We start from the raw sequence: 15393 nt of genomic DNA, 5'->3' as shown, positions 1-15393 counted from the left end.
CCTGATTGGTGGGTACCATGTAAATGTCCCTCCTTCCACCATAGGTCCCTTGAAGGCGGGGCTGCCATTTGCTGTGGTCACTACGCCTTCGAGGGACTGTGCAGTTCTGAGGATCTACCCACAGCATGGCCACCACAGTGCTTGCCACCCATGGCACTGTTGACAGCTTGTAATTAGGGACCACAGCTTCTCACCACCTGGTATGCATCCGGGACCCCCCGTGGGTCCCCAGGAATAGCTTGATGACTCTTCTTGGCTAAGGACTTCTGAAGCTTAACCCTTGAGTTTCTCACTCCCCATCACCAGGGTGGCAGTGTTCAACCCTCTGCTTCCCCAGGTACAGAGAAACCTGCACAGTCCAGGGCACCACAGGCAAGACCCCGGAGACACACACCCAGATCTGACAGGGGCTTGCAGCTCCCCTAAGAGAAGCTGGAAGGGTGAATGATCTCAGCAGAGAAGTGGTGGTAACACTCAGGCAGTGGCCTGACATCCGAGTCCTTCTGAAGTAAAAGGGGGCTATTGGTTTAGGTGGGTGGAGAGTTATGGCAACCTGTAGATGATAACTCAGAGAGATGCTTTCCACAGCACAGAGTCTGAAACCTTGCTGGGGAAGGGAATGGCCAGTCTTGGCTGGTTCAGTCAGTCCCTGGGAGGCTGTCTATCCCTAATGTGGCATTAGAACTAGCTGTAGAGGGGTGTGTGTGTGTGTGTGTGTGTGTGTGTGTGTGTGTGTGTGTATGTGTGTGTGTGAGACTTGGGACTGTAGGAGTCCACTGTGTTCCTAGCTCAAGGAGCTGCCTGTGCCTATGGATGCTCGGTGCTTATGCTATAAACTCTGAGTGTGGGGTGTGAGACTGAGTGGGTTAACTAATGCCCGAGCTGTGTATGGCGTTTCTGGATATCTCCTGTTTTTCTTCTAATTTTTCCTCCTTGTGAGGGGATGGGGGGGGTCAAAGCCCACCACTTCCCACACTCCCTGCCAGTGGGTAAAACTGAGGTAGCTGACAGAAGGGATAGAGTCAGACTTGGGCAAGCAGGCTCTCAGGGTTGAACAGAGGGAATACTGAGTCCTAAGCTCACCCTGACTCTGCTCCGCTAGTGGGGAAATTTCATCTGAAGAAACCACTTAAGAAATAGAGTTTGAGGCTCATCTGGATTGAATCCAGGACATCAGGGTTTTTGGCCTGACTCCAGGGGCAAGTGGTGACATTTCACATACAGCCCTGCTCTTGGGGACAGTTTACAAACTGGATATATTTCTCTGTCGCCTTTTCTCCACCCTGAGCTAGGACTAAGGGTTAGAGACCCAAGCCTGGGGCTCCTCTATGGAAAGAAATAGCTGGAGAAACAGCATGCCCCACCCAAAGCCCCCAGAGCCAGGAACGGGACTGTGGTGGCCTCTGCATGGGCCGGGTAAGGGCAGAGCCCAATCTCACCTGTGGGTGATGCTTGCTTCGACTGTGGGTCCCCCTGGGTTCCAGCAGACCTGACAGAGAGCACCTTTGTTCCCTGCTGCTTCTCCAGTTCCCCTAAGGAAGGGAGATGCTGTGAACAGAAGCGTCCCCCATCACCGTCCCCAGTGAGCGAGGGGATATGGGGACGGCGGGAGGAGGGAGGAGAGCCCTTTCCTGCCCACTCTGCCAGGGACTTCAGGTTGGGCTTGAGCGTTGAGAACCAGTTAAATAAATCTCTCGGGGCACTATATCTGTGAGCGGTGATGACCAGATTTGCTTAACTGCCTGAGGGGCCATGAGAGACTGGTGTGGGACAGGGAGGCAGACAGCTGGAGTTGACACCCTGGACTGATGTGATGGTTCTTAGGCATGTTACCTAGCCTACTCTGCCTTGCTTGGGGAGACAGCTGGGCCCAGTGCCGTTAGGGAGATTACCTGAGGTTAAAACACACAGAACAAGGCCCAGGCTTGGGCGAGTGTTCCACGCATTAGCAGTAGGACAGACAGTGTGCAAGAAAATGCAGCGTGCAGTCCCCAGGTACAGTTAGTGGCATCTAGTCCATCCATGTGCACCTAGCAGGACTGCCCCCCCCCATGCTGAGCTTCCTACAGAGTGCTCAGTGCTCTCCCAGGGGGTGGACTGCATGGCCTGTGTGGCAGGGACACATGTCCCAGTCGGCCCTCCACTGGAGCCTCTCTGCTCCACCAACTATCCAGTTTATTCTCCCAGTGGCTCCAGGGAACTGCTCGTTGCCATCCATGTAGATTTGACAGGTGTTATTAAAGTGTTCTCTCCGTTTCTTGGCTCCATGGGACATGACTCAAGTTTCCTTTATTAAAACTATCCACTTGGGTTCCATTTGCTGTTTCTCTGGCTGTCTAGGATACAGGGATACTGAACAGTAAGCGTCCAGACCAGCAGTTTGTCCTTGGTGCCAGAACCACACCATCCATCACTTCAGTGCATTCTTCCTGAGTTAGCTGCTTGCTGGCCCAGGAGGGCCCTTCTGGCTTTGGAGGAATTAGTGCCGTAATTACACATGAGTCTAAAGAGCCTGGGTGTGATGTTCATTGTCACTCACTGTGAGAACCTGGGCTCCCTTTTAAAGCTCTGCTGGCCTCAGTTTCCCTGCTTGTAAGAGGAAGAGAACAGTATGGATACATGGGAAGTCGTAGGATTAAATGATGGGCCCTGACACCTGTCCAGTGCCAGGTGTGTAGCGGGAACTTAAATGGTGGCTACTTGTGGCTACTTCCGTCTGCCTCCTTACTGACTCCTTTCCTCACCTGCCCGCCTCAATGGCCAGCCCTCTTCTGTCATCCTCTGTCACCCCACCTTCTCTTCACCTGAAGACTGAGAACTAGCCCCCTGCCTGCTTTCCAGCCAGCTTTCTTGTCCCCCAGGCAGCTGCGGGAGCTGTTTTCCCTCCCACTTGATATAATGGAGTCTGACCAGATCTGCTCCTCGGATGCTCTGAGAAAGGACGTCTGGGCTGCCCTTGGACTAGAACAAAAGTCCTTCCCTCAGTCCAGCTGAGGCCAGGTGGTCAGCGGCTCTCTAAGCAGCTTGGAGCCGTTTGCGACATTCCGATCAGGAGAAAAGTAAATCCATTTCAAGACACACCCTTGAGAATGTTCAAGAACAAATAGCCACACTGGGTCCTCTATGCAACCAGTCCGACCCCTGACAAGAGTCTATTTGTGGTACTCCTGAGTCCGAGCAAACCAACGTTGTACAAAACCAGCATGTACCCAAAGACTACCACCCCCTTGCCAAGGAGCTTCTTGAGGTCTGGGTTTCATTTGAGCCCAATTTTGAGTTTTTTCTTAGGAGATTAGACACAGAACCTCTTATTTCAGTCTCAGAGTAGAAAGGCCATGAGGCTAAGCATCAGACTCAACTGCATATGCCATCAGTGTCAGCACTGATCACCTCCTCAAAGGGGACAAAACTAGAAGGCCCCTGAGAATGTAAGCAGAATATAGCTGAACCACCTTGCCCCCCAGTGTCATGGACATCTTCCTCGGCTCCCTTGGCTGTTCTGGCCAATGCAGCAGTGTTCTAGGTGAGAAAGGCCCTTGTGTACCCCACATGGCTGGCAGACATGCATACACATGTGTATACTTGGGGAGGTAGGGCTCAATTTCATTGTGACGCAACCCCACATTGGGATGGGATGTTGCAGCGATGTTAGGAGTCCAAGGGGTGGGAGTGGGCTCAGGCTGGGGCACAGCAGGCACGGCAGTTCCCAGGAGGCAGAGGGACCCCATCTGTCTGCCTCGGGAACTGGGGACCCGTCCTTACACTCTATCCGGATCTGCTCCAGCTCTGTCACTTCAGCAATTGACTCCTTCAGGTCCTCCACGAACTTCTGCATCTCATCGGAGCCCAGGGCGCAGAAATGCAATACCTGCTTCTTCTCAGAGCCCGCGAGTGGAGTTGCCAGTGTGATGCCATGGGAGTAATCTGGAATCCAGCCACATCCCAGCAGTGAGCACAGGGAGGTTGAGGGAGGCTCAGGTAGTCAGGTGCAGGGAAGACTAGGATTTAGGGGAAGCTCCCACTCTCCCGGCCCCGGGGACTCACACTCATTCTCAAAGAGGTGGAACCGCATGCCTAAGAGGCCGACTGCCTTGCAGAAGGTGTATGTGAAGGAGCTCTTCTTCTTTGGGCACAGCTTGAGAATCTGCCCAGGGGAGGAACAGAAACACATGAGCGGGCTCCTGTAAATGGGTGTGCACACAGGCAGGCACCAACACCCACAGACATTGTGAACACTGCCAATACACAAAGATGCACACCTATGCACATCGGATACAGTCACCCCCCACAACCTGGCACAATGCACATGTGCCTTCCCTGCTTAAAACCACCCGAGTGCATTACTTCTGCATTAGAAGCCCTGGCCTGTAAGTCCTCCCAGAGCCAGCCTCCGTCCCGTGCTGGCTTTATGTTGGCATTACACTGTTCTCTTTTTTGCAGCTCGAAGCAGCCTAGCTCAGTCCTATCCCAGCCATTCCCTTTCTACAGCTCCCTGGGCAGCTTTTTGCATGGCCAGATTACTCTCATTATTTAGGTTAACACAAAATGCTCCTTAGAGAAAGCCTCCTCCCCAAATCCCATTTGAATCCGCAAACTAACGCAATGCCCCAAGTCTCCCCTGCAACCCCGTCACTCTGTGCCACTCCATGGGATAGACGTCATAGCACTCCTCTGATTGGATATGGTCTCATTCATCTGTTTTCCTTTTCTTTAATATTCAATTTTTGTTTCTGCCTAAAATGAGAGATCAGTTCACCAGTTGCTCAAGTACATAAACTTATATTTTATTTAGTACCTCTGATGAGCAAGGCACAGAGGGTGCAGAGGAATAGATGTGACAGAAAGCTCTTCCCTCGAGGGGCTCATGGGATGGCAGAGGAAGACAGTTAAGGAGAAAAACCTCTCTACCCACCCAACAAAATCAAAGCAAAGCAAAGGAACAAATGAGGTAATTTCAGAAACTTGGAGATGCTTTGAAGAAAGTAAAATGGGATTAGAAATAGAAAGTGCTTGGGCAGACGGCCTTGCTTGAGCAAGAGGCCACCCAGGGAGGCCACCTTCAATTAGAGACCTGCTTGAAGCGAGGGAGGTGACCATGCCCAGAGAAGAAGGAAGGGGCCATGAGGAAAGAGGTCTGGCCAGTGGGAGGCAGCTCCTGGGGCTGGAGTGTGAGAGCAACCCAGGGTGTGTAGCAAATGAGCTCAGAGACCTCTGGGGTTGGGGGACCCTGGGAGTAAAGGATCGGGCTGGAGCCTGGTAGAGAGGAGGCTCTGATGTGCACATCAGAAAGGTACCTTGGCTCTGTGGAAGTGGTAGGAGACAGGAGGGACTGAGAGGAGCATTTTAACATCCTGTATTATACAGACACAGCTGTACTCCATATTGCAAAGGGAACCAGCATGTACATGCTATCACTGGCTGTCCACACACGCTATTCTGAGTTAAGCTCCTCCTCCTAAACCCCATGTTCCTGCAGAAATACAGGGTTAATACCGACAGTCACTAATTAGACTCAGTGTTTCTAAGTGCCTGAGCCTAAACGTCTACCCTATGAGGGAAGAGGTCAGGGGTGGGAACAAGAGAAGCAGAGACACCACAAGTCCTCCTAGTGACTGCCTGATCAGGGGGAGCAGGACAGAGCTCCAGAATGACTCACTGCCTTTGCTGTCCCTTCCTGGCCCCCATGTAACCTGCTGGGAGGAGATGAGATGGAAGACAGGTTTTTCTCAGATTATCTGCTCTCTGGATAAAGCAGTTTGAAGATTCAGTTCCCATCTCTTCTCATTGACTCTGCAAGTGACAGGTACCAAGTGCTCCTGTATTCTGGTTGCAGAAAGAGGACCAGAGAGAGTCACTGGGCCAGAACGGCAGGGTGGAGAGAGCTAGGTGCTTCTGTGGGACCCTGCAGAGGTTTTCATGTGACTCACGGAGAAGGCCAGAGGGTACAAATCCGTGGGAGCTCATTCACCCCTGCCTGCTTCTTGGCACTGGGGACAACTCCAGGCACAGTGGGATGGATTAAAGACTTATTTGTGGGACACTTGTTTTCAGAGACAAATACACCATACATACACATGCTCTCCAGCCTCTCTCTGGGACAGTGACCCTCTGCTGACCTTCCAGGCAGGAATAAGATGCCAATGCTGTGTGCCATGCCCCAGGTTTTCTGTATCACGGAGAGGCAGGTTGTCTGGGGTTCAGCTCATTTCCTCTTGACTTGTCTCTGTGCCTCAGATTCATGGTTTATCAAATAGGAACTGACATATCCTTCAGAGACACAGTCTTGGTCCCCCTGCCCAATACCTCTGTGCTTAGCCGTGCCCTGCCCAGCCCCAGTAGGTAGGGACTCAGGACAGCACCAGCCTCAGCTCTTTCCTGCCCAACCCTGGCCTGTACTGCTCACCACCAGCAGATCATTGAAGAGGAACACTTCTCTCTGGTGTGCGGCCTGTTTCTGGAGCTTGTTCACATCGGTCACCTCGAAGAGCCGGCTACAGCAGACCAGGCGGCGGTGTGGCATGGACAGCACCTGGAACCCAGATAGGGCTCTATAGTGAAGGCCCAGAGACCCCAAGGCCCTCCTCCCAGACCATGGCACCCATTTTCCAGAAGAGGAGATGGAGGCCCAGGGAGTGGGCATTGGGCTCTGTTCCTATGCACAGGCCACCACTTGCCCCTCAACCTCTCTCTCATTGGGCGGCCTCTGTTCCCTTCATCACACCTCTAGGGCAGCAGATCCAGAGAGGAAATTCATTATGCCTGTGTAATGAGATCACGGGATGGGGAACAGAAACTGAAATAAGCCTTCAGAGTTTTCAAAATCTACCGTCAGCTTTTCCTCCTCTATGAGCATTCATGTGTGAAATCCCTACCCATTTCTTTACTGTATACCAAATACAAGTGTGCAAGGGAAAGGGGATTATAAGAAGCCCAGAATCTACTAATAACTAAAATATCAACTGGCTTGCAGAGCAGACAAGTACTGAGTCCTCAGCCAAGGAGGCTCTGCAGTGAAGGTCTTTCCTGCACAGAGGAGGGGTTCACAAGCAGAGCTCAAAGGCGCCCTCCAGAGGGAGGGCTAGGAATCTGCCCCACCTTACCTACGCTCAGTGCAAGGTGCCAGTAGCACAGTGTGCCTCAGAGGCTGCCAGCTTTAAAAGTCACTGCACATTAGAACACGTTGTCTAGACTCAGCTTGCCATAACCTACAGTCTAGGTAGTTCATTGGGACCATCCAGGAATGCCTGCCACCCACTACTTCCTATGAAGGGCATCCTAAACTTTCTCAACTGGCCATCCACCTGCTTCAACCTTAGATCACTGGCCAGTCCCTTTTGATATCCCACTCTAGTAACAGCAGCTGGAGGCAAGAGGGCTGAGGAAATTATGCAAAGGGAAAAAGAGGATGTGGTGCCTGACACACAGCACAAATTCAACTCAATCCATGGCTCACAGAGAAATGTCTTTGAGAAAGGTAAGGGGGAGATGTCAGGAAGGGAGAAAGGACAGGAAACAGGGGATGGCTGGCTGGGTAGCCCGCCATGGAGGGGAAGTCAAGAGCTTCTGGGAGGGCTGCTTTGCGTGGTCACTTACCGTCTTCATGCCCACGATGGACTTCTCCACCTTGGTGACGTATGTGACATGGTCCTCATTGGATTTGAGCTCCTTCTGCTGGATCCTTTCATAGATGCCTACCACCAGCTCTCTGGGGATGTCAGCACCATCATCCACACCTACCAATGATGAGGGGTCAGAGCCTCAGACAAGAAGGACATGATTGCTCTCCACACTGGAGCACCAGGAAGGTGGCCTTGACTACGTTTTGTTTCTGACCTAAAGCGTTTTTTTTTTTTTTTCCCCCGAGACAGGGTTTCTCTGTGTAGCTTTGCGCCTTTCCTGGAACTCACTTGGTAGACCAGGCTGGCCTCAAACTCACAGAGATTCACCTGGCTCTGCCTCCTGAGTGCTGGGATTAAACTGACTTAAAGTTTTTAACAACTGGCTCCCCACCCCCACTAAAGGAAAGATAGACTTTTCAGCCATGCCTGCTAATGTCCTCTGCTCCCACCTCCTAGGCCTATTTCCTGTGGTCCCCAGGCTCCCACTAAGCATCTTTGCTTCCACACTTCTATTGTCTCCTGTGCATTTGCCTTGACCTCACCCCGTGTCTCTCCATGAGCATGAAGATCATCGGTCTTGTCCTCTTTGGGGTCTTTTCTCTCTGGGACTTCCCCTCCCCTTTATCAGGGGATGTGGTACCAAGCACGGGTGCCATGGAATGGTGGAATGGGTGATAGGCATCTTCCCTCACTGGGAATGGAGGAGCTGAGCGGGAAGCAAAGAGGAGGCTGATGCCCTGATGTGGCACAGGCAGTGAACCCGCCTGCCTGTTCCCCAGTGTTATATACTGGTAACATTTGGAGAGCAAAAGAGTTATTGGATGGAAATAAAAAGTATAGTGATCATGGGAATGAAGAGTGAGAGGTAAGGCTGAGGAGCATCTTCCAGAAAACCAGTCAAGAAAATGGCTGTATAGAAAAATCCTATCCACAGTGAATGAAACAGGAATCCGACACCTGAGTTACAGGGGTTCAAGAAAGAGTGATAAGAACATAGAGAAGATGAGTGACCACTGAACTGCTTCTGTATACATAGCTTTGCTTTAACCAATTGTCAATCAAAAGTATTCCAAGAACTACATCTGTCTCAAAAATGTACAGATGTTTCTTTTTGTCTTTATTCCCTAAATAATACAGTATAACAACTGTTTACATAGCATTTAAATTGTATTAGGTCTTAAAACTCATCTAGAGATGACTTAGAGTATAAAGAAGGGTGAAGGATATATGCCAATGTGTACACACACACACACACACACACACACACACACACACACACAACTTGAACACCCAACAGGTCCTGGAAACAATTCCTTGAAGACATGGAAGGATAACTATGTCTCAGAAAACTTCACACAGCTGGGCATTTTTAGACTAAAATGATTGGTCCAAAACTATAGTGGATGAAGAAAAGCATATCATTGTGAAAACTCCCTACACAAAGGCAAACAGAAGAACCATAAGCTTTCAGACACAGGAAAAATAACCTTGCAAAGGCCAGGAACTGGATGGGAGAGCTGTACCTCAGCTAATGCGGAGCAGGACACTGCCCACTTCTCGCCTATGTATTTCCAGGCTGGGATTCTGTTCCAGTTCACTCCCAGTCCCATGTGAAGGCAGAGGAAGGCGGATTCAAAGCGCAGGTTCCCAGTTTGTCTCCAGTGTGCCCTTTCTTTGGCAAACAACTGAAAACGAGGAAGCTATGATGACCGGGAACCAGGGATATGGCCCAGGAGATGTCATGGTGACATTGACAAGGAGATGGCTAGGGTACTGCCCCATCTAAAAGACTGACACTCAGGATGCAGTCAGATGGTTTAGTGGTAGAAACATAGGAAGCCAAACTGAAAACAAAGGCAGGTACCAACTCCAAGGAAGATGGCAGAACTGTAGCCGTGATGCTTTCAAGATTCAGCTTTGGGCTGTGCTCACTTGGCTTTCCTATCCCGGCTCTGGTTTTAGTGGCGGTGCATGAAGAAAGTGGAAAAAAACTCTACATAATAGGAAATTTAAACAATACTTAAAAAATTATTAAATACAACCCCGCCTCCAATACCACAGTATCTGTACTGTGTGACTCCATTTCTGTATCTCAGAGTACTCGACGGCACTGAAGCACAACAATGCTAAGCTCAGGAAAGTGTCTCAGGTGAGACGGGACGAGAGAGAGAGAGAGAGAGAGAGAGAGAGAGAGAGAGAGAGAGAGAGAGAGAGAGAGAAGGATTTGGGTGATGGAAATGACCAGTTTGTAGACACAGGTGTGACCACACGGGCGTCTGTGAATATAAACTCTTGTCATATTTATATATCTTTATAGTCTGTGCTTATAGAAGGGGTAGGAAGAAAAAAACAGCATGCCATTTATTGATATGGAAGGAACAGTAGGCACATGGCCCACAGGCTGGGGATGTAGCTCAGTGGCAGACGGCTTGCCTGGCATTCAGAAGTCCCTGGCTTCTAGCCCAGCACCACAAAATAGATCAATAGGCAAATGAAAACTACTGAAAGCGTGGATCGCAGGAAAGGCAGTGGTAACAGGGGCAGGTTCTATTTTTTTTTCTGTAATGAACCTTGTAGAATTATTTTACTTTATTAAGCATATACATACATAACCTTGATTATTCTTTCTTTTAATTTTTGAAGACAAGGTATCATTCTGTAACTCAGGCTGATCTTGAACTCACTCTGTAGCCCAAGCTGGCCTTGAACAAGCAGCGATCCTCCTGCTTTGTCCTCCCAAGTGCTGAGATTACAGGTGTGCAGTGTCACTCCTGGCACTTGGATTTTTTTTTAGTGCCCAATGCTATCCATGTTACAGATACTATATGCTGTCAGCTTTGATCTGGTCCCTATGAGAGGAACATGGTATCAACTGGAAAGGTTTCACTGGCAGGTGCTATCAAGTGACCTGCAAAGTTGAATTCAAGGAACTCAGAACTGGAAAGGTTTATTCCCAGTCTCTTTCCTCCTAAGTCATGAGGTGAGAGGGGCTGGTCTCACCCAGACATCAGCCTAGTGCCAGTGGCCTGGAGATCACCCAGTGGGGATGGTCCACACTGCCATAGAAGGCAGAAGGCATTGCTATAGGGCCCTGCTACTTTGGATAGGGCTGTGGCACCTGGAGACTCCATACGCTGGCAAGTATGCAACTTCCCCAGCCTGCTAGGGGTGACTCTGTCCTCAGGAACAAACAACATCTACAGTTAGGGCTCATATTCACAGAATTAACATGAGCAGGAGCAGGCTGCACTGTGTAGCATCCTTACCCCACCCACCCAGTCCAGCTTCTTACCTCGAAGGTTCCGGATAAAGTCTTCTAGCATCATCTTCCGGTCGGGCTTGATGTTGGGGCTGTACATGTCGGTGTTGAGAAGGATGACGGCAAAGGCCAGGATGAAGATGGTGTCTGGGTTGTGGAACTGTTGCACCACCTCGGGGTTGCACATGCAGTAGCGCTGGCTGTGGGGGTGTGGGGCAGGACCATGAGCTCCCCAGCCCCAGCCCTTGAAGGGTCTGGGGACCAGGGAGATCACTGGCTGTCCATCCCCCAATACCCACCCCCTGTATGTGCTTAGTAAAATGGGCTGGCATCCATTGGGAGGGTCCCAGGTGACTCTCAGCTTGGAGGACTCACTAAAGGATTCTGGTCCTTTTTCTTCCAGCCCACCTTCCCACCTATACCAGAAGGGCTTCACTCAATTCAGTATCTCTGAGCCAGAATCATGGCAGCTCTTCTTCACCACCTCTGTCCCCCAGGAGTCAGGGGTGTTTGGGGGATCAGGGAGAGGAGCTGGGAAAGGGCTCTCACCTGAAAGCCTCTATGAGTCGCTCTACTTTCTGGGCCTCCCCCTGCACGCGGATGTGAGCTTGAAACTTCCTCAGGGCCTCGTCCAGCTCCATGTTGGAGAAGTCCATTTCATCTACCACGCAGCTGAGGGCAAGCAGGAGGGGGTTGTGAGTAAGGTCAGCCCCCTTCAACTCCTCTGGAGCTGAGGGGTGAGGTGAAGCCACCCTGGGGGGGTGGGGGGACCTGGCTTGCTTCTAGTCTGGAGGGGGACTCTTAGAGTTTTTCATATCCCTCTGGGGTCTCCTCCAAATAACCCAGGAGGACAGTTTTTTCCTGCCATCTGTCATCTGCAGCAGCCCTGGGAGGCAAGCTATTGGCTGCTGTCTCTGTCCCACAGCCGAATACCTGAGGCCTAGAGAGATGAGCTGTTTTGGAATATTTGTTTAACTATGCAAAGATGTGTTGCATTTGTTTAACTGTATAAAGATGTGTTGCATTTGTTTAATTATGTGAAGATGTGTTGCTGCTTTACTTTGCCTGCCTAAGGCACCTAATTGGTCTAATAAAATGCTGAGTGGCCAATTGAAAGGAAGGAGGTACAGGCAGACCATCTGGGCGGGGAGAATAAGTAGTAGGAGGAATTCAGGCTTAGAGAGAAAGAAAAGAAGAAGAAGAAAAAAGGAGACATGAGGAGACAGAGAGACAGAGGGAGACAGGGAGACCTCAGGGAGATGCCAGGGGCCAGTCAGCCACACAGACATGGAGGAAGCAGGAAACCAGGACATATAAATGAAAGAAAGGTAAAAAGTCCCAAGGCAAAATGTAGATGAATAGAAACAGGTTAAATTAAGTTATAAGAGCTAGTGGGACAAGCATAAACTAAAGGCTGAACTTTATAATTAATAATAGTCTCCATGTCTTTATTTGGAAGCTGGCTGGCAGCCCAAAGAAAATGCCAACTACAATAAGCTGGTGCTCAGCACCACCAAGGGTAGTGGAAGGCTGAACTCAGGCCTTTCTGGTCTGGATCCAAGTTCTCACCGAGCCCTATAGGATCTGAGGGTCAAACAACACTTATGAATGGGATGAGCCAGGCATGGCGGCACATACTTATGGTCCTAGCTACTTAGAAGGTTGAAGCAGAAGGATCGTGTGGGTAACATAATGATCCTACCTCAAAAAAAATGGGGGGAGATAAATGTTATGTAGCATCTGTCCTATCAAGACTGATTAGGAGTGCCTTTCTCCCCACTGGGGTCTCCAAATGGGAGAGTCTTTCCAAAACCCCCCTTTTCTTAGGTTACCTGGAAAGGATAAAACCTGCACAGAGTGTTCTCCCTGTTTGAATAACCCCATCACTTCCTTTTTGGGTGTTCTATTCCCAGGGTCTTGGGTGGGGTGGCAGGAATCTGGACATGGTCATGCTGTAGATCTGATCCTTTCAACATTAGACCTTCCTGGCAAGAGAAGCTTATCACAATACGGCTGGCACATGCCATAGGCTCTCAGAGCTGACATCTGTCATCTCTGTCACATGCCCCATCCCAGCTACCTCCCTATTGGCTCCTTCACAGCCTTGTTGTCTCCTCAGTTCTCCTGGCTGACCTCATCACAGCCCAATGTGGGCACGAGTCACCTTGCCCTTCACGGGTCCCCTCATCTAGCTCAGCACCCAACACTCCCAACAAGGGCTTATCAGACATCCACAGAGTGGCTAGCTGAGGTGTAGACAGCTCTGAGCAGGACCCACCTCTCCCATGATCTCAGAAGACCAAGAGACACTCCCCCCCCCCACACCGCTTCTATTATCATTTGTCAGGCGAAAGCAAAGAGAGGTACCATAAAACAGTGATCTGGGCACAGAGGTGTGTGGACTCGGCCAACCCCATAAGGGGGGAGTAGGAAGAAAGGTCAGCCCCCAGAAAGTGCTAAGAAGCGGGGAGGGTTGAGAGGGAGCAGGCCCTTTCTCTTTCCTCTTCCTCCCCTGGGTAAAGTCATAGTCCTCAACTGAGTTCACTGGGCTCTCAGGCTTGTCTCAAGTTTGTCTGCGCAGGTTCGTGGACAGGGCAGGAAGAGCGTGGAGGCAAGAAGCTTACTAAGCCTGAAAATCAGTCTGGGACTGAGAAGGCGGCCTGGGTGCCAGATCCTCCAAGTCCACCCAGGCAGAGAGCCCTCCGACCGCTCAGTGGCTTCTGTTGCTTCTGCTCTGTGCTTTCCTCAGCTTGGTGTGAGCTGTGAGGGACTGCCAGGGGGTCAGCATCTGTGGGTACCCATGGCCCAGCCCAGGCAGGAGCCAGGCATCAAGCCACACAGTTCTGCTACCCTGGAGAAGGAGGCGGCCTGTGGGACAGGGCACACAGAGGCAGAGAGACAGCTGGTGTCATAAGGGCGCAGAACCCAAGCCAGAGATGAGAGGAGACAGAGCTTGTGTGGTAGAGCCCTGTAGCCAGAGTCACACAGAAGGGAGCTGGAGAAGGCCAACAGAGAACAGCAGTTAGAGACAAAGTTAGAAGGAAAGAGGCGTGGTTGGAGAAGAGAGGAGAGAACAAGAGGAAAAAAGACAAGAGAAGGAAGGGGTAGACAGAGGTGGGCAGAGAGGAAGAGACAGGAAAAGCTGGGTAGAGATGATGTTGGGTGAGGAAGACTCTGTGTGTTCAGTGAGGAGCCTGAGCATGCAGGAGCAGAGGGTGAACACGCCGCACCCTCTCACCCCAGAGCGGGAGCCTTATAAAGTCAAGGAAGAGGGTTGCGGGCTCAGCTGGGCCAACACTAACTAAAGGTCCTGGCTCCTCCACAGCCCAGGCTGGCCCCTGGCCCCAATGGGCTGATATCTGGCGGCTTCCCAGGCTTGGCCCATTCATCCCTCTAACCTCATCCTCCTCTCCTCCCTCCCTCTGCTGTGGGCTCCTGAACACCCCCTTCCCTTTTTGTGTCTCTTCAAAGCCCCTCTCCATGTTTCTCTGCCTGCAGAGCTCTGATCCTAGGTCTCTCTCCTAGTTGGTGGAAGTGGGTGCTGGAAGCTGGGCTCTATGGGGGAGGCAGGAAAGGAAGTAGCGTCTGGGGTGGGGGGAGGGGATGGGATCTGCCCAGCCAAGCACAATGGCCTACTTTTTAGTCCTCTGCTCAGGTGACATGCAGCCTGCTGGCTCACCGGTTCAGTGGCTCGGGACTGTGGCTAAGAGCTCCAGTAATGAGCCAAGAGTCTAAGACCGGGAGCAGTTCAGGAGAAGCAGTCAGGTGAAACACAGCTCCCGTCCCAAGACAGGGTGGGAGGGCAGCCATGGAGCCAGAGCGCCTCTCCTTCAGCATCTTCTAGCCTGTTCTGAGAGCCCTGAGCTGGGATGGAGAAGATGTTAGCTAAAATGTGGCTCTCTGGACCCCGTCCAGATCCAGTGAGTTAGAACATTTGGAAGCTGGCCTAGGAATCTGCATTCTTTATCAGCCGAGTGATGCTTAAAATGTGGAAATCAGGGGCTGAGCTGAAGCAAAGGGTAGGAGGAAGCTCAGCCCATTCATTGGCAGCTTTCGAAATGTGAGTCTAGCTATCACCAAGCCCCAGGGAGCAGCCTATGGGGGAGGGGTTCGTTTGTCCTCCCAGGCTATCAGGGCTACTCTGTGTGGAGTAGTAAGGGACAGAGGGCTGGAATTATGGATAGATGCAGCATCCCCCACCCCTCACCTGCCTCCCTGGGATGCACCTTGGGGCATCAGAGGTGTTTTTTTTTTTTTTTTTTTTTTTTTTAATTTTTATTTTTTTATGTGCGTGAGTATTTTGCCTGCATGTAAGGGCAACATATTTATGCAATCCCCTCAGGAGCCAGAAGAGGGCATCAGATCCCCTGGAGCTGGCGTTACAGGCCGTTGTGAGCTGCCCGGTGGATGCTGGGAACTGAACCTAGATCCTCTGCAAGAACAGTCAGTGCTCTTAACTACAGCATCCGTGTTCAATAGCAGGTGCAATCCCAGAACTCTGACATCCTGGAGAGA

The 15393-nt window shown here is 51.0% G+C and overlaps 1 protein-coding gene across 1 annotated transcript in view; it reads right to left on the bottom strand.

Moving 5' to 3' along the window:
* The window catches only part of Iqsec3 (IQ motif and Sec7 domain ArfGEF 3), a 96275-nt gene that overhangs the window by 7432 nt on the left and 73450 nt on the right, over nucleotides 1–15393 (bottom strand). Inside the window, 7 exon segments of the mRNA XM_028880410.2 lie at nucleotides 1440–1532; nucleotides 3763–3924; nucleotides 4045–4144; nucleotides 6404–6529; nucleotides 7594–7733; nucleotides 10912–11078; nucleotides 11428–11550. Of these exon segments, the coding sequence (XP_028736243.1) occupies nucleotides 1440–1532; nucleotides 3763–3924; nucleotides 4045–4144; nucleotides 6404–6529; nucleotides 7594–7733; nucleotides 10912–11078; nucleotides 11428–11550 (911 nt within the window).

Source organism: Peromyscus leucopus, chromosome 3, assembly GCF_004664715.2.
Source record: "Peromyscus leucopus breed LL Stock chromosome 3, UCI_PerLeu_2.1, whole genome shotgun sequence".
Classification (NCBI taxonomy): domain Eukaryota; kingdom Metazoa; phylum Chordata; class Mammalia; order Rodentia; family Cricetidae; genus Peromyscus; species Peromyscus leucopus.
This window is presented reverse-complemented; position numbering and strand designations above follow the sequence as displayed.